The 20,325-nt window shown below is 39.9% G+C and overlaps 1 protein-coding gene across 1 annotated transcript in view; it reads right to left on the minus strand.

Annotated features, from left to right (window-relative positions):
- Window positions 1-6,204: 6,204 nt before the first annotated feature.
- Window positions 6,205-20,325, minus strand: part of CDH13 (cadherin 13) — a 2,339,058-nt gene continuing 2,324,937 nt past the window's right edge. Inside the window, exon 14 of the mRNA XM_085638428.1 lies at window positions 6,205-6,739. Within this exon, the coding sequence (XP_085494554.1) occupies window positions 6,732-6,739 (8 nt within the window). The 3' untranslated portion in view covers window positions 6,205-6,731. The remainder of the gene's footprint in view (window positions 6,740-20,325) is intronic.

Below are 20,325 nucleotides of genomic sequence, written 5' to 3' on the forward strand. Positions count from 1 at the left end.
TATGATTAGGGCTCCCGGGTTTAGGTGTTTTTTTTTTTGCCATTTCCGTCTGTATTTATCCATATTTATTTTTTGCTAAATTTACCTATATTTATCCATATATATTTTGGGCTTTGTTGAAATGTTAAGCTGAAATTAGTATATTTCCACATTTATTTAACTGATAAATATGCACTTGTGCTTGATTGTCTGCCAGGTTTAAGTGCTGTGAACACCCGCAGAAGATAAATCAGTGCACTTATATGAAAATATGCAAATTTCTGTATCAACCTTGTGCATATCTACTGCTGTTAAAGCCTCTATACTAAAATTCCTTTCTTTTTTAACCCCTCTTATATATCAATCCACACGCCTATTGAGCTGGCAGTCATGGCAGACAATATTTAGAATTACTCAAAAAGCAAACCAATTTCCGGTTTTATCCACATTTAAAAATAAATACAAACAAGAAAATGAATGTTTTCTGTCTGTATTTATCTGTAAAAATCAGTAAAAACGGAAAATAGGGAGTCTTAATTATGATTACCATTTTTGTTGCAACAAGACTAAGATCAATGTGGCAGCATTCTCAATTTTCACTGCACCATTGGATGCTGATCAGAAAAATCATGATAGGTAATGAAATTACCAACTAATATTTACTAGAGCACACTCTTAAGACGTTATGCTGTGCCAAGTAGTACTCTTGTTCGATGGCAGGCACTGATGTTTCTCCTCTTTTGATTACATTAAGTATCATAAAAAGTGAATATTTTTAAAGTTCTGTGGAAAGCATTAATTAAAGGTAAAGTGTCACAATTCTTTGTGCAGTCTACCAAATTGTAATGAACCTCAGTTCAAGGTGTGTTTGTGTAGCCTATTTCTTCTCTCTTCTTTTGTGTGTGCTCTTTTAATATTACAGAAGTGAAATAATATTGTATAGTTACTAGAAGAAAACAGCTCATTGTCTTGAACTGCAGCTGTAGATCTTTATTGAGCAGGTGTGTTAATTGTAGCAGATCTGTCACGTATCCCAGGTCCTTACCTAAGTAGCTCATCCATTACAGGTTTTTTCCCCAATGTTTGGACTTGTAGTCCCATTTATACCAGTAGACAATCTCGACTACAAGTCCCAGAGAGCATTAAAAAAAAATCTGGATTCCATGAGACACACTGGCATGGACTCGGGAATCATGAGAGGGGGCTGTGCATAATGAAATTAAGGGTGGGTGAAAAAATCCGCCCCACCAGCGGAGTTCGCACAGTTTTGCCCACTCCGCATTACACTTAGAATGTAGAGTTCTGGCAAAACTCCACCACCAGCTGAGTGGCAGAGTTTTTACTCACGCGCTGCTCATCAATGTTAAGTTGGCAAGTAAGAATGTGCGTCCCCTAGCGTGATCGTGGGCAGCTAGAATGCCTCCCAGCAAGATTCCTCAACACGGGAAGTCGCAGCAGGCCACAACAGTTTGTGTTGAGAAATCTGACGCTCCAGTAGAAAATCTACTCGAGCTGCAGTAAGAAGCAGCACCCTCTGGTTCGCCAGGGGGTGCTGATTACACTGATTTTACAGTACGGAAGAACCTCCCGGCAGTAAAAATCAGGGCAAGCAAGGCAACGTTCCGAATTCCGACCCTTCACAGAACTCCACAAAATCTCGCAGATTTTTTATGTAACTTCACGATATTCCACACAGTGAAACTCTGCGAGTTCCGTCCACACCCAAATGAAACCTGTGAAGTGATTGTTTTTGCAGTGCATTTTGATGGATAGTTATAACATAGAATCAAATGTATATTACCTATCTTAATAACGAAATTATGAAAATATGTAAGATGACGAGCTCCAACACTGTTGTGTTCTTCACAAACAACGAAACAAGTGTCTAATTTAGACTTTCAGATATCCACATGAGATATATTTTTAAACAAATTGAGATCGAGTGCTAAACATAGTGACTTTCTCATTTAGGGATTGACATTGGGCAATACTTTTCTAAGTCACAGAACACTTAAACTTGAAGTCAGGTGATTTTAAATAAATGTGTTGCATCAACAATATTCGTGTTGTGTACTCTTCATCTAGCATGTTTTTTGCTCTGCTTATAGTTAACGGCAGCACTATAGAAAGTTTAGAATATTATTAAGGTGAAAACTAATAGTTTCGGAAGCAACTCCCTGCAAATATAAAAGTTTGCAGATTACTGATTACTTTGTGTGTTGATGAAAGTACTTAATTAATCCACACACGTACGATCTTGGATTCACAATAATAATACATCGATAGATGCAGGCACATTTTGCAACTTCATCAAAATGGAGAGTTTTACTAATTTCTCTTGTTTAGGTCTATAACTATTCTGCTGAGTTTGGGAAAAAGGTTAATTGGCACTGTTAAAATGGTATCAAGGCCAGGGAATGCTCAAGGGGAAAGACATTTGAAAATTAAATTTAAAATGCAATCTAAAAAACAAACCATTTTTGTTGACAGCCTTATTTTAAATTTACCAAAGTGTTGATCCTGACAGTGCATTTGTTAAAAACCATGAACGCCCAGCAAAAAAATAAATAAATAAACTAACAAAAAGAAAACCTAACAGGCTGCATTTTTCAAATTGACAATGCAAATCAATGTTTAGTGAAACTGCTGTGAAGTGTGAACACAATACTAACGTTTGAATTTCTATTTTTCTAAAACCATTTCTAAACCACAATTTTGGTGTGACAAGTGTACTTCTATTTTCACAACACTGGGATGCAGACCTCATTGACTTCATCTACAGTTTATAGTTTCTGAGATTCTCCCTTTTGCCGTAGTTGCTAGCAGCTGCTTGCCAGTCCTACAGTAAGTAACAAGAACTGAATTATTCTATAAAAAACTTGGTGCGAGCTTCTATGTTTAATTTACAGTTTAGGAACAGAATGATTAACTAATCCCATATGCGATTTATGAAAGTTACATGCCCAAACAATAACAAATATTATCTATTTCAATTTATAATACTTGTCTATTCTATGTGTAGGTAACGTTTTGGGCCCACTGATATGTATTCAAATCAAAGTTTAAGTTTATGTGTTTGTGTGAGCACACGTCGGTGTGTCTGTGTGTGTGTTCATTTGGAAAAACACTTCATTTCATGTGGTGGTACGGTCATCGGTGAGTGAGAGGATGACTTGGGTGTCATCTGAGTAGGAAATTATGTTGAGACTTTGGGACCTGACTATGTTCACTGGGTCATATATGTGTTGAAGATTGTGGGGCTTAGGGATGATCCCTGGGGGACTCTGCAGGTGATCTCCTTGAGTTAAGAGGTGAAAGTTAAGAGGCGAAAGGTAGGAGGTGGATTTTCTGGGTTTGAGTGAGGAAGGAGGTGATCCATCTGAGCATGTTCCTTTGGATGCTGATGTGGTGGAGTCTTTCGATCAGCCTGTGGTAGGATATGGTGCTGAAGGCTGCTGAGAGGCCAAGAAGGATCAAAGTTGCTGTTTCTCCTTGGTTGAGAAGTGTTTGGATGTTGTCTGTGGCTGCGATCAGGGTGGTTTCGCTGCTGTAAATGCTGCAGAAGCCAGATTGGGAGTTGTCGAGTAGCTAGTTCTGCTCCAGGTGTGTAGTGAGTTGATTGTTGATGATCTTTTCCAGGACCTTCAATAAGAAGGGGAGCAGGGAGATTGACTGGTAGTTTTTGAATATGCTGGGGTTGGCTGAGGGTTCTTTGATGTGCTTAGGGCTCCTTAAGGGATTTCTATGGATGTCATTGGCTCATTCCTCAAAGTGTTGCAAGTTCTGAAGGTCATAGAGTGAGCACCTTCTTTTTGGCTATGTTTTCCTCACACATTGAACTCGTAACAATTGCATTTTTTACCACTGATGCTCCATAATGGCACCTTTGCTACACATCTGTCAGAGAAATCCATGCTGCCCAAGTAGAAGAGCTACTGTTGCCTTCAACATCATGTTGCCCACAATTCCGATTGCATGCCTAAGATGTAACTCAAGAAATACATAGCAGAGAGTGAGTGGCGATCTGATGTCATTTTTCAGGAGGACATGATGAACTCTAGTGTGGGATTCTTTAGCTCTCAATATCCCTACCTTCTCAAGTCTGATATTTAGCTAAAAATATTGCAGACACACATAAATGTGCTACACTTTCTCTCACAAGTTTACCAATTGCAGACAAAATTGAGCTTGTGGTAGGCTGAGGGACCATTTCAGCCAGTATACTTTCTACATTTGCTTTGCAGTCTATAATATGTGCATGAATTATCTCAAGCATTTAAAATCCCAGCAGTTAATTGATGTGTTGTCTTTTTCAAATAAGGCACCTTTCTATCTAACCACAACCTTACACCAAGCCTCCATGTCATCTTGTTGAGTTAACACACTAATTGGCCCCTTTTTAATGCCACAATTGTTTATAATAACTTGAGTACCTTTGCTTGTAATAGTGTAATAGATTTTGTCAAGCATAAATGGCAATAGTATACTGCTGAAACCTTAAACGTTAGATAAACTTGCTGATGTCACTGATTAATAATCTGTATCACTTCCTATTATGTATAAGGAAAATTCTAAACTTTTTCCGTGCTCTGAAATTTTGAAACACTGTCCAAGAGATCAGAGTTACAAAAATTGTGGTAGGGGACTCTGCACTAGTTTTACTTTTAGAACAAGGAATTGGCATTATGGCCATGAGCACATCAAAGCCTATATTTCACTTTTTAAAATGGAAGCTGCATTTATTTTCCTTTTTGTTTGCTCTGTGACCAGCACTGTCCTCAGGGCCTTCTTTTTTAGGCCAATTGAATGTCCTATATCTGAATAAGGTCAACACTTCTGTGAAGGTGAGCAAGCATGTAATTTCCCATGGCAAGATTACGTCTTAAGTGGAGATTTTTGTGAGAGAGAAAAAAATATATGTTCGCATTTTAATAGTGAAGACATGTACTGAAGTGGCCTGAAAGAGGGAATCAAACCTATGAAGTGCAATTCACTTATCTATGAAAGGTATAAAAAGATTGTTATATTCAACAATATACTATGTCTTCTTGATTTATTAGATGGATATTTATTTTAAAAATTATCATTTGTCATAAACACACAGGGCAATGGGTTTGAAACACTGTCTGAAAGAAGACTGACAGAATGAAAAATATGGGAATCTATGGGTTTTTAACTAGGCTGGATACTGTCTATGTATCAAGGTTCATAGTTGGGTATATGCCATAGTGCACTGAAAAAACATGCTCTGAATATAGCTTTAAAAGACAACAGGTAGCAATTAGTGTAAGTATGTGGCAACAGTGTACTACTGTACACCATAGGTTTACCAATCACAGCACAGAAAAGTTGTAGATTTTATTATACTAGTATGAGTAATAAAAATATTTTAATTATTTTACTTCAAATGTTTCCCTTTTTTCGAAACTTCTGTGGAGGAATAAAGAAATACCAATTGACAAATGGTAGCATGTGATTGTCTGGACATTAAACTATGTATCACCAGCAGGAAAAAATATAGGAAAGTTCACTGGATAAAAAAGTAGCAACTTAAAATAATAGAAATGTCATCAATTGCCAGTCAATGGTGCAACCGGAATTACCATAGCAGTTAATTTTCCCTATACAAACCCACATGCTACCAACTGGATCCAGCAGAACCCATTTGTTAATGGCTATCTAGACTTTTCACCATAGCCACCTGGAAATTTTTTTCCATTGATGTGCAGGGAATATGAGGAAGGCAAACAATTCTATTTGTCACATCCACAGCCATACCTTTCTTAGAAGCGAATATCCTCCTGTATTCTACTGATAATAGTACAGGCTAGATATTTACAATATGGTACATACACCTGGAACATAACATGTTATTCATCTGGCCTCCTTATTTGGCAGACAAAGATTTTGGTGATTGGAATGTTTCATGGCTAGTGGACAAAACACTAAGCCATTCAGACAATCCAATTCTCATCGGACCTAGAGGCAGAAACCCCACTCTGTTGAAAAGCAAGCTCAAATAGTTTCACAATGTCCTCACTTCATCATACTAAATCCCATCAAATCAAATGTGTTGGCACCGTATGGGCTCTGCCTAGCTCTCGTGTCATATACTTAGCACATTCTTACTGGGGTGAGCACATCTCATTTCCCATTTCCCAATCTGATGATCTAGTGATGCAGTGAGTAAATAATATTTTAAATACATTAATTTGAAGGGTATAATGATATTTCTATAGAATTATTTTATTTGACCTGGCAGAAAATACATAACAGATCAATTGTTAATTCAGATACTTTTTGTGAGTTCCTCTGCAAATATATGTACATTTTTGTGTAGGTGTGCATAAATATATGTATATATAGTCAATATACATACAAAGGAACACACGCACACACATTGAAACAGATAAAACATTGTAAATGTCATAATTAGTAACATGTCAACCGATAAAAAATATAGTTTAGCTTCAGCATTCTGCTTCCAGAAGGTTGCGCTCAATACCATGTCCCTTAATATTCCATAAAAATTGCATCTTCAAGAGGAATCCATTAATAAAAGAACTTAAGGGTAGATGCTGTCATAGATTGGAGTACAGTTTGATAGGCTAAGTGGGGTTGCAAATTAAACTGAGTCTGGAGCAATCAGGGCCTAGTCTTGAAGCAACTGTAAACCGAACTTCCGATGTGACCGTTCCCTCATTTCCTGTTGCCGTGGCAACTTGGTAGGCAGCTTCAAATGTCGGGAGCTCTCACAGACCTGAGGGGTAGAAACAGAGACAGTTGATAAGCATGCAGCAATGATTTCTGAAACAGTGTGAAAAACTGATTCAGATAGAAGTTGTTAAAAAACTCTACAAGGACATGCAGTGATATAAATTCATTGAAAAGCAAAGTTATATAAAAACATTTGTGTAAACGTAAAATGGTTTGGGTACAATAGCTAAAGATTTTTGCAGTCTTTAAAGTTCTAAAGTCATAAATCTAGTTGCTTCCAAATAGCATTGTACTTTTTTAACACATTGGTGCACAGTTAAATCACATTATAGGTAGGGAATGACTAGTTCAAGGCATGGTTCACCTTCAAAGTTTGAAAACGCCTATAAATAAGTCACACACTCCTCTACCGCACATACAATTCTGTATTGATGACACGCCAGTGCCACAGAAAAAGAATTGGGATTCACATGATTTTTCTAGGAGTATGCCTGGAAAGGGTGACTGTGTTTCTAAAACAGCCTAAAGTCATTAGTCTGCACACGTACAGCAAAGGAGTACATTTATGGCTGTAGATTTACTACAACTATTCTTTGTAAAATGGGCTAAAGTTATGCATTATTGGAGACAGAAATGATATGAAGAAAGAGATAACTATAATTTCTTCAGCAAGTGATCATATACTAGCGAGGGGTTGGGATCATATAGGGTGGTATTTGGGACATGCTTAATAAAAGACATCGCATGAAAACATTTGTATAGCAGCCCTTTCAGGAAAGGGCATATATGTGCCACACGTGAAAAGTAATTTGAAAAAGTAAATACACTATTTTGAATAATCAATGATAAGTTCTATAGTTTAATCAAAGTCAATTCGACAACTTTAAGTTTCTATCAAATTTTAAATTAGATGAAAGGTGGAGTATCTGGTTTCCGATGATGAAATTGAGATCATAAAACTACTGTAAATGTAACCAGGTCAGCACAGATTTACTTGAATTTCCAAAGAATAGTATTTAGTCAATCAATATCCTTTTAGAATATATGTATTCAATACATTTAATACTTGTTGTAACATTGACGATTCTTTGAGACATAGTGAAATGCACAATAGGGATAGAGGAACAGCACAACAAAGAGTTTGATAGAAAATGAGGTAGCTTTTTATGGTATGGTAAAGATGCAAAACAAGTAATGCACAAAGCAACACTCAACTGAGGCACCCTTCCCAGTCAGAGAGCAACCAATGTGCACATCTAAGTTGGCCAATTAATCAGAAGAAGAGAGTATGTGGTATAGTAAATGTGCTGAGAGAGTTTAATGCTGTAAGCAGCTGAACCCATTTTCTGTCTAGAATAGGATTGAGGACAGTGTCATAAACTGAAATTCAGGAGTGGATTCTTAAAAAATGTGTGGCAGCCACTATATATTGGAATAATTCTTCAGTACATAATAGTCAGCCACACAGTACTACAGACGATGTTTTAGTATTGAAATATCAGCCGCACACTGTGAAAGGCTAATCTTTTAGTGCAGAAACACTACCTAATTGCAGTAACTGAATAATGCTTTAGTACAAGAGAGCTGTCCAGAGAGAGTAAAGTTATAAGGCCTACAGCGGTTGGCGTTTACAAAAGTGCAAGACACATACTTCAGGTAAATAATGTTTTAGTACAGTTACATCAGCCATAAGCAGTAAAAGAAAATGTTTTTGTACATAGGTGCTGCACACATATGGTACATAAAAAAAGTTATGTTTTAGATGGAGGAAGCCGCAATACAGAGTACATTAAATGGTTTTCTTACAAAATGTCAACAAAGATAGAGAGAGAGTTTTAGTATACAAGTGCCTAAATGGCAAAGTATTTTTATGTCATTTTAGCATGATGGAATATACACATGGTAAGAATGTTATAGGAGTACTGAAAAAGACTTCATTAGCCTTCTAAAAATCACCTATGTTTTGTGTTTTTGATCTCTGTTGTGGTCTGTGGCCTGGTAAACAGGGTCAGCCACTTGTTGATCCATCTTAAAAAGTATATTCAGTTTTATTACCACTCTTGCTTTCATGGGTCTGTTTTGGCAACAGGGCATAGCACTAACCTGCCAATAAAGAATGCATACGTTTATAATGTATACATTTATAAAGTATAAAATATTTTATCTGAATATCTACCTATTCACAAATATATCCTTTTGAATACATTAACACTGTTCCTGGGATAGTGGAATAGAAAGGAGGCCATTTATTGTAGACTAATGTGCCAGGAGAGAAACTTCAATATTGGCAGAACATAGCATTCCTTATAACTAAACTAAGGAACAGAAAGACAAAGTTTTTAAAAGACAAAAAGTTTGGCATATAGGTGTTAACAAACCCCGGAAAAGCATCTTTAGCAATGAAGACCAAGGCAAATCTGATGTTGCACCGATGCATAAGATGAGCAACACATATGGAATACCTTTTTTTCTCTCAAGGAAATGTTTGGGTACTGGAATAGGGTTTAGGTTTGGAAGGATACTTTCTGCATTGGGTCATTTACAGTCCTATCCAGAAGTCTCTGTAGGCTTTTAAGTGAAGGAAGACACATACAACAGACCAACATTTACATAATATTTCCCCATTGGTTGGGGATTTCCATCTGTTTCTTATAATAGAAGGGGCATCAAGAGGCCATCTATAGTCAATAATTCCGATCTGCTGGCCGAAATGTAAACTCTTTTTCTGGCCAAGATGGCTAATGAGGAACATTGCTCTTGCCTAAACCAATCAGTTGTAGACACTCATTCCTATTTCTTTGAGTACCTTGAAGATCTGTTCTCAAGGCCGTGCAAACCATATCTGAATACGCCAATCAAAAACACCCCCTGGTATGATCAAGATTACCGAACATTTCTCGAAGCTTTATGCTGATAGACCTCACAATCAATTCACCTTTGTTCACCCCATGACCTCTATTCCTACCCCGAATGAGCTTTTCTTCCCTCTAGCAGAAACAAGAATTGCAATTGAATCTCAATATCAGGGAAAGGCCATCCCTGGAGATGTTTTTTAAATCCAAGATTGATATTTGGGCCCGCTAAATGAACAGCCTCTCTAATGCAATTCTTAGAGAAGCAGATTTCCCTTCCACCTGGGCTGAGGCTCACATTATCCTACATAATCACCATCTTTAAAAAGGGTCATAGGAGCACTCCTAAGAACTATAGGTCTATAACTCTTCTAGATAATCTACAAAAAACATTTGTCCTCAACTTCTTTCCAAGCTTCAGGACTGACTAAAAGAACCCAAAATCGTATCCTCTTGTCAGGCTGGTTTTTGTTAAAACATTAGCACTATACATCAGGTGCTTCGATTCTTTCTTATCATCTGGAAATATGTTTTTCTCATGGAAGACCACCTCTATTTGGCTTTGTTGACCTCAGGGATGCCTTCGATTCTGGTAACCAAACATACCCTATGGGAAGTTCTTGCGACCTGGAAGTTCCCTCTGATATTCTCATTAGGCCCCAACAATCTAACTTTACAAGGGTGAGATGGGGTCCTGGTGGTGAGCTGACAGATCCTATCCCTGTGATTAGGAGAGTCTGCCAGGGGTGGCACCTACTCTATTCTCTCTTTTTTATCAATGGGGTGGTTGATGATTTTAATGTTGAGAGGGCTGAAATCCCGAAGGGGAGACTATCAAGACCCCAGCACTCCTCTTTGCGGATGACACTCTTCTTCTCTCCAGAACTTCTGGCCTACAAAATCTTTTATCTACATTTTAGGATTTCAGTCTTTTCAGAAGGATAGAGTTTAACACAAAAAAGACAAAACTCATGGCCTTTAGACCTCTTAAAATGTCTAGGTACTGGTTTACTTTGGGTACTACTCCCCTGCAGTTGGTCCAAACTTTTGATTATCTTGGGGTAAGGATTACCAACTCTCTTTCCTGGCTGCCATAGATTCTCAAAATTAGTTTGATATCCTCCACAACTCAGGTAGTATCCTCAAAATCCATAAAGATTCCCAAATACAGGCTATTTCCCCAGTCCTAAAGGTTTGTAGGGACATAGCTCAAGCAACAGTACTTCATGGTGCAGAGATATAGGGAATTATCAATCTTAACCCGCTATAGGTGAAGGAGCTGAAGTTCCTGAAATCATTACTCAAATTGCCCCAATCTGCTCCTTCCATACCCATTACCATTGATACTGCCCAAAAGGCATTAAACACCTTGCCATTTTACGACCCCTTATATATTGGGTTACACTTTACTCCATCGCTGATCTGGACCTGTACTGAAGGGACCTCTTAGAGATTAAGAACCTAAATTCAGGTAATACAATCTACTGGTTTCAGTACTTAAAAGAATGGTTCACAAAACTTGTATACTTCTTCTGAGTGTATTATTCCAAATTCCAAGGGTATCCTTAAGAAAACCTATTTGGACTTCTTAGTGGGTCCTTGGCCACAATCCACTAGTTTTGGATCTCTATCTAACCAAATCCTGTCTTTGAAACCATTCCCTAAATTCAAGGTTTTCCTCTATGAGATCACTCCACTTCTGGGGAAAAATGTATATATCAAATTCTTGTTCGGAAATTTACCTCTAAGTACCTTTACCTGCAAATGGCCATTAGGTTCCACCTCAATGGCTGAGTGCAAATTGTGTGGGTTAAAAAACGTTAGACATTGACCACTTCTTATTTTTTGGCCCATATTATACCGGACCCAGGCACAAAAGGATTTGTTCTCTGTGCCTTAATTTGGGCCTTGACACATTTTTGATCACTCACAGGATTCTTATCTCTGATTCATCTACAGTGTTCACTATCAGCAGATATCTGCTTGCGGCTTGGTCCACACGTTCAAGACTTCTGGCACTTGACACATAGACTCACTACTAAAAATCCTAACCATCTAGTTTAACAAGATTCTTCTCTTATGCTAAGTATGACATACACTAAATATACCCTGATATCTGTTTCTTAAATGCACTTTATTAGTTTGTCAAAATGTCATAAGTATTCTATTGTGTCATCATAGTATATCATTATGCAATTTATTTAAATGCTAACCGATCTATGTCACTAATGCACTTTATTAGCGCAATCTACAGTTCTTGAAATGCGTTTATCATTTGCGCTCTCACTTGTATCCGCAAATGAACATTGTATTGTGCCTGGATGGTATATTATTATGCACTCTATTCAAATGCCAATTGATTTTGTTTTACTAATGTATGTTATTGATGCTACCTGTGATATCTGATTTTGTGATTACTGTGTGTTCTTTTGCTTGTGGTTCTGTATGTGTAGTTGATTTTACATTGTGCTTTTATGACCCTCTGGCCGAAATAAAGTTTATGACACAGAAAAAAGGTTAGTTGAAGCAAATAGTTGGAAGATGGTCAGATCTGATTTTTTCAATTGAAGAAGTCTTGCTAATTGTTTGAATTTTTGCAAAGCTCTGAGTGAACTAAATTGTGAGATACAGCCTACTTGCAAAGTTGCTTTCTTGCTGCTGGATGCTGGGTTCTGGGAATATGTGACTTGGGCAAGCTCCAGTTTACTGTGAGCGGATATTGGAACTAAAGAACTGCCATGAAGGTTTAAATAAATTGTTTAGAGACGGGCTGTATGTTAGCATTTTGAAATATGAACCTAAACCTCACTATCAAGAGCAAGGAATCCAATATCCCAACCTGGTGGATAAGATGTGAAATGTAGCTTTAATGTTTCGACTTTGGATAAAGTACACATATTTACTAGATGAACACAATGGATTAGGTGTTCCAACAAAAAGCTGTTAAGCATCTGGTGCTGTAAATTTTACATGTTTGTAGTGGAACACAATCCAGGAATAAAGCTGTACAACCTATTATGCCAAATCTAGTTATTTACAGCTCTATTGCAATTTAGGAAGTTAGAAAGGTAGACAATGAGATGTTTTAAACACAATCCTGAAACATGGAGTGGTGGTACTATCCCGCCCTCTAACCTGAGCTGTCTGGAGCTCATGTTCTAACTCCCAGAGTTCCAGGGTAGTTAGCACAGGCACTGAAGAGAGTGAAATGTCACTAGGGCCCTTGTTGCCAAAACTTTCCACACCTTCCGGGTCTGGCTCCTTTGGAGCATTATATCTTCAATTGTTTTATTTAAGTAAAACCTTGTGATAGAGTTATCTAGGGTTGGAGATTCTAAACACGATGATTGTAGTCTGGCATATCGAGTAGTGAAAATTGTGATATCTTAACATTGTATCCAAAATATCAAGGATCAAAATAATTTAAGGTAAGTATAGATCTACTAATCTTTACTGGAAATCTAGATATCCTGGAAATATATACATCGTCAAGGTACATTTATGTGATGTTACATTCAGAAAATCTATACATTCTTCCCTGTTGATATTTTTGTCCTCGATATTTTTGCTACATTATTAAGGTATGATTGAATTCCATGCTAATATTCAGGACCAGTCCCAAAAATAAAACCCCCTCCACATTGATTTCTAACAGGTTATTTTACATGTTTATTGTTAATTTTTTGATTTACAGTTCTGTCTTTCAGTGTGAATGCCCTGCTTGAATTGGAATCTTCTCCTGGATGCCAATGTTACGTCTTACATGTCTTTCATTTCAGGTAACCTGTCCTTTTGGCTTGCAAACCGAACGCACACATTTGAAAAATGATGGTGAAAATATTATTGACTGACTGACTGATGTATTTATAAAGCGCTCGATTGCCGCGGCGTCTTGGCACTGAAGTGAGTTCATACAGGTCCAGAAACTTGCTTCTTTAAGAGCATTTAGTAAACAACCAGGTCCTAACCTGTTTCTTGAAGATAATCCTATTGGATTGCAGTCTCAGCTGTGAGGGGAGAGAGTTCCACAGCATAGCGGCTTGATGTCAAAAACTCTTGCCAACCCCATTTTTTATTCTGGGAACCTGAACCAACCCTATTGAAGATGGACTTTAGAGTTTTATTTATTATATTCGTAAATGTAAAGTTCAGCCCTCTGACTAGTGACTGCTAATTTCATTTAGGCTGCAAGCTTGGATGTATATCCTCCAAATAACATCCGTAGTAGTGTGAGTGGGATAACACAATATCTTTGGGGAGATAAGTGTCCTCCAGCACTGGCCAAGAGTTCAGAGACTCCGAGCATCCTCATGTGATTATGGTAAAGACAAATCTATTTCAGTGTCATAAAGCACTCAGTTTGAATCCCACTCAGGATGATAGATGAAAAAGAATATTACAAATTCAATCAATAATTAATAAAATCAAAATCATAATGAATAAAAACATATTGACATTTTAGATGGGGATTAGGACATTTCATTTTTGGATGGAAATTAGGTAGAACATCATTCCCAGGATATATAGAAGAGCAATCGAATAGTCTTTCAAAATAAATCAGTATCCAAAAGTGAAACCAGATGTGTTCCTTTTTAACTGAGGTGTAGTAAATAGTCATCCTGTCAATAGCTATTAAAAGTATCAGTTTCCAGTGGAAGTAGAATCTACTTGCTCTGGATGAACTATTGATCTTTCTAATTCTCATACCCATCTTTCTAACTTTGCAAAAAAACTCCCTAACACAATAATTCGGTCTAATGTAGGTGTGACTCTTATAAACTGACTACAGACATGCCCACTATGAATCATTGGCACTTTTAATCATCACAGTGGGGTTCACTCCTCCACACTCATTGCTCTCTCATCACGCTGCATTCAGACTCTGCATCGCTCAGGGAATGCCAGAAAAAGAAACAAGCATGCAAAGGCTATTCATGTGAAAAAAGGAATCTCTTTGAACAGCTGACCTAATGAATCATGGGGCATTTTTCTCTTCAATGAGCATTGTTAGAAATGGGATTTCTGGTTGGCTAAGGCTTGCGCCAAAGTCAGGCAGAAACCACCACTCTAGTCAGGGCAAGGAAGTTACACACCAAAGAAAACCCCTGCTCACCCCCTTGGTAGCTTGGCACGAGCAGACAGGCTTATCCCTGAGGCGATGTGTAAAGCGTTTGCGCGCGCACCCAGCAACAACACCCAAGGCCCACCACAAAATAAACTCCACACAAGGTATTCTATAAAAATAGCCTTTGTATTATAGCAAAACACATTAGATAATAAATATACTCTTTACAGGGTGCCACTGGTACGGGTAGAATTTACAAGGGATATGTACAAGACAGGGCCACCCGGACCACTGTCAGGAATAAGCACTTTTTGGACATAGCACGTTTTGTAGAACTAGTACTTTGCAGGAATTAATACTTGGTAGAAATAATACTTTTAGAACATAGCACATATAATCACTGTATCACCAATTAGAAGTCATAGCGCACAACCAGTAACCACTGGTAACAGGTAATTGCCACCTACGCAACCCTAACCACTTTAGGAGAATCTCACGCAGGGAACCAGTACCACTATGCTAGGTAACACAACCTCCTAGGGATAAAAATACATCTAGAGGGGTACACAAAGCATGGTATAAATCACATTAGGAAGGCATCAAGCATCACAGCAATGCACAGGCGCAAAAGCGCATAAGTAACAATGATCAGGAAAAGTTCCTTCTTTAGGAGATAGTTCCTTAGCAACCAAATTAAATATTCTTCTGAACACAGTTCGTTGGCAACAATGTGACCCCCACGGGAGTCACACGACGTCGAGTCTACGATATTCCCAAGGTTCGGCGTCGACCGCGAGGAGCGCTGCGTCGAGCCTGGAGTTACAACAGACCCCATAAACACAGTACCTTTGGAAAATGAAGAAACGATGGTCCACGGCGTCGAGAGGTCGGCGTCGAGGTCGGCGTCGATCGTGCCTCGGAGTCGGGTCGATCTGCAGCGGCGTCGAGAGATGTCGGGCCGGAGCAGCGCTCACGGCGTCGAGAAGGGCGTCGAGTCGATGCGATCAGCAGCGGCGTCGAGACGGGGTCACTTGGAGCCGGGGCCGATACCCACTGCTCACTGGCGTTGATACCGGCGTCAAGACGGGGTCACTTGGAACTGGGGCCGATACCCACTGCTCACTGGCATGCTGCTGGCGTCGATCGGGCCCGGCGGCCGGCGTCGAAGGCTCAGAACACTGGGGCCGTTACCCACGATGTCGAGCTGGATTCGGCGGCGTCCGGCGGCGTCGAGACTGCAGATTTTCCCTTTGGTACTGGAGACAACACTTTCCAGCAACCAGCAATTCAGTAGAGGGTGAAGTCCTTTGGCCCTGTGACTTCAACAGGAGGCTGGCACTCTTCCAGCCCTTGGAGATTTTCTTAGCAAGATTGAGAGTACACACACAGTTCCTCTCTCCTGGTCCCTAGGCAAAAGTAAAGAAGCAGCTTTCAGGTTCCTCCACAGCAAAACAGCACTCTGGCAGAAAGGGGAGGCAAGCCCTTAGATCAACAGGCTTCTTGTCCTTGGTACAGGTTTCCTTGTCAGAAGTGATCTCAAGAAAAGCAAAAGGTCCTAAAAGTCCTGGAGGTATCAGAGGGGCAAAACAGCCCCCAGCAAAGGCAGAAGGGTCCCAAGAGGTCCTGGGCATAAAGACATGGAGCAGAAAAAAAACTCCCAGCAAAGAAAAGTATTCCAGGCAACCAGGGGCAGGGCAGGGCCCAGGGAGGCAAGCCTTCCCCTGAGCCCCAGCAGCAGCACGCCCCTGGTAGATTCAAGTCCAGAACAAGAACACGAACAAGAACATTTTCATGGGGTCACAGCCCCTCTTTTATACACCGAATCCCTTTGTCTCAAGGGTGCAGGGAAGGGGCGAACCAGATCCAACTGGTTCCTGAGCACTTTGTTTTGCTCAGCCCCTCTCCCTATTCAGAGGACAGGCCAGGGTCATCAGTCGCACCACAGGGGGCGGAGCCATCATTGTGTGGGGAAAACCCAGCCCTATTCAGGACCCAGGTGTACTCCTCCCACCCATCTAGCTGCTGATCTCCCCATTCACCACTGGGTGACTCATCCTGACTCTGGGGAATCCCTAGCCCGTCACATGACCTCAACCAGCCAATCATGCGACAAGGCACACATTTTACACTGCACACCGAAGTGCCCACTTCTAGAAGTGGCACTTCCACACTAGGTACATGCACGCCGCACACATCATCGCGCAGCATTCAATCCCACGAGTCCGCACATACCAAACTCGGGCCTGCACACCCCACGCATCAGGAACTACCAGGACACATACATTCCCCCATGCATTCCTATGGGAGGCCAGGCCAACCTCAACACACGCACGCACTTTACCCTGGGACGCAGCGGTAAAGTGCGCAGAAACCCCAAAATCACTACACCATGTCATCAATAAAAGCAAAAAAAGTTCAGGGGTGAACCTGCCAGAAGGGCCAAGTCCAACAAGCATTAGGGGCCATTTGCACTCAATATGCTGTCGCCAACCAATCACTCTGCAAAAATAGCACCTACTTTGTTCCACACCTTTATTTTGCTCTACAACAGAAGAGCAATTACATTGCAGTGCACAATCCCCATTCAATAAGGTTTGCAGAATCCTTCCCCATTTATATTAATGCATCAGGATACTGTTTGAAACTCCTAAGCAACAGGGTGTGAATGCAGTGATGGATGGCTAATGGAGGTGTCGCAGGCCTTAATCTCTGAATTCACAGCCCGTTCTGTAAGGTTTGTATGTGCAGAATGCCAATATATTTATGACAGCCTCAGCAATTTAAAAAAAGGGACGAATGACACAGGGGGGGCATTCAGCAGTATTGTGGACCTCAGTCTGCTCCTCCCAATGCTGGCAGCCCACATTCACACAGGGCATTGCATTGCAATTCTGAAGTTGTGCCACATTGAGGACCCTGATGCTTTTGAATCACTTTGAGTTGAAGATGAACTTTACATGCTGGAAAAGTATTCCTGACTTTCAATCTACCTTGCGCCTTTGCACCTGCAAGTCTTGTGATTGTGCATCACAGCCTTTGCCACTACAAATGCACAAAAGGTAGCCAAATCATGAATATGTTTTTTGATTTCTTATTTCTGTTGTCTGATATTGATCTTTAAGGGGATGTATACCCTACAAGTGTCCGTTTTAGGATAACGACACAAACCCCCTCACCCACACTAGGTGACATGCTTCATCATAGGAATGCTCATCTCCAGCAATTTATGTTTTACGGCTGCTTCTTCATCGGTTTTTCTGGTTTATTAGGCACATAGACTTTTCTTTGAGTAGCTGAGCTTAATGCAATTGGTAATGGGCCTAGGAAGTTCTTTCTTTTGCAGATTGTCTACCTTCCAGCTTGTGTGCACAATGCACTTGTGATTTCATTGAATCCTTTCACTACATTAGACCTTAGGCCCTGAACTAAAGCCACAATGACTGGGAATGGGCTTAAAATATATGGCCAAGGTGTAGTCACACAGAACCTTGTCTTGTTTCCAGATACTGCTATCTTTGCCATATGGGAGTTTAACTATTGTCAGTAGCTGTTCTTACATAGGTACATGGCTTAAACGCAGCTGATGATGGAAGCAGGAGAAAGAAAGGGGATGAGGATTCAGAAAACTATCAATCAAGAATGTAGTATGATTCAGTTGGCACACGTATACAAAAGCATACATCAAAATAAATACAAAAATAGAACAAAGAGAATGAGCACTGGGTTAGATTTTCAGACGCCAGAAATCAAAGAGATGTGTGAGAATTTAAAGGTCCCCTTTCAAGCATATTTAAGACAGCTAAGTAGAAGTCTCTGTTTGATAAGCAATGTTCCCAGAATATTGGGTAACAGGATCCCCCAGTGTCTGATGTGTGTTGCAATTCAGACTCAGATTAGTCTCAAATAGGTAAGACCTCTGGCATCAAGAGAGCAGTTTCCCAAAAGGCTGTCTCTTTCACATGCTTCCGCCTTGTAAGTAGAAGACCTAAGCACCCTGCGTGAAAAGGCTGCTGAAGATTTCTTAGATGGGCCAGGGATTTAAAGGACGGCCATTGCAAGAACATCTGGCGGGCAGGATGTAAAATTGATAGCTCCAGAAGACTGAAAAAGCTAAAGATCAACTAACCTTAGAATTGAATTAATTACTGTCTTAAATAAGTGTAGGAGGATAAGAAAAGTTAGGGTTGATGCTATAAAATGGCCTCTGTTTAAGGGCTCTCCAGAGCACTCATACAAACAAACAATATCAGCTATTTTTCAACGTGAAGTTGCACAAACATTTACTCCACATAACTTTACAACTTAAAACTTCACCAAATCCATGAACCATAATGATGACAAAATTTTAAAAGTGGGCCTGGGGCATGCACAACCACAACACCACTTCTCCGACAATCTCTCACACACACACACACACACAGGGCCCCAAGCATGTTGAGTGGCAATTGCTTGCTGTTGCCAGAATCACACTATGCCATGACCAGCCCCAGAGAAGATGATGATGCTAATGTGTTCCTCGACTGACACTCAGGACTACGGTAGCAACGATTGAAAGCAGGGAAATACAGTTCCATGCAAACTCATGTAATTTCCATCTTTGTCCATCTCAGTTTGGGCATCCGGCTCAAAGGAAGGGGATGGGTAGTGCTTAATTTGAGCTGGTGGTTGCCAGTGGGAGCCATTGGTGATCATTTTTGGGGGCTGGCACTTATTTGTCCTCTACAGACATTTACCAAGTGCAAGAAAGGGAAAACACAGCAGAAAGACAGAGGAAGAGAAAGACAGGAAAACTGTCACAGGAGAGAGAAAGCAGGATCGTGCACAAGTGACATAAAGGGGCAGCGAGTGTCTGGTAGTGGATTAAAATGGACTGAAGTGGATTCAGGACTACGCAGCCTTGGTATTCTGCACTCTAACATTTAGTAGTGCCAGCCACAGGCTGCTGAGCAGCGCTTTGGGCACCAGCACTTGCTCATCTACAAATTAAGCACTGAGTGAAGTGGAACCGCATCCCAGGCGAAATCAGCAATTTCTGCTCCTCTCTATGAAAGTTGATATTTCCTCACTCTACTTTGCTATGTGAGCGCAGTCTTTACATTTGCCTAACCAGAGTCTTTCTTAGTACAGTTTTGTACACACATTTATTGAGGGCCATACTGAAGCATTTGAAGATGATAAATTCCTTAATAGTTCTAAGAACTTAAATATTGTTTTTACAGTGTTGGATGCAACACAAATTCAGCGAGCATTTTATCATTTTCGTGTTGATGTGAATGAGGTGAAATATGATTATAGATGAGCAAGGTAGAGTAGACTTTTGTTTGAGTTGGTGGTCTTGTGCAAAGTTCTCGCCATTAAATATTTTCGTTATGTAGTTTTGGGGTAAATCACTCTGCTATCACATGTTTAATTCAGACAGTTATGTCTTTTATAGTGATAAGGCAGGAAGTGGGATAGGTAATACCAGGAAACAGACCAGATAATGCGTCAGGGGAAGGCCAAACGTTGGTTAGATGAAGGGTAAGGTATTTTTCTATAGCTTTTACCAGTTGTCTCTCGCGTGTATTGTGCCTGAGTGTGGGACTTGAAGATATGAATGCAAGTCAATTAAAAAAGAAAAAAGGGTCCAACTTCCTATCTATTGTTGTCATATGCAAGATTATCTTCAGCAAAAAACAGATAAACATAGCACACTGATTAGCTAATCAGTAA

Source organism: Triturus cristatus, chromosome 12, assembly GCF_964204655.1.
Source record: "Triturus cristatus chromosome 12, aTriCri1.1, whole genome shotgun sequence".
In the NCBI taxonomy this organism is placed as follows: Eukaryota; Metazoa; Chordata; class Amphibia; order Caudata; family Salamandridae; genus Triturus; species Triturus cristatus.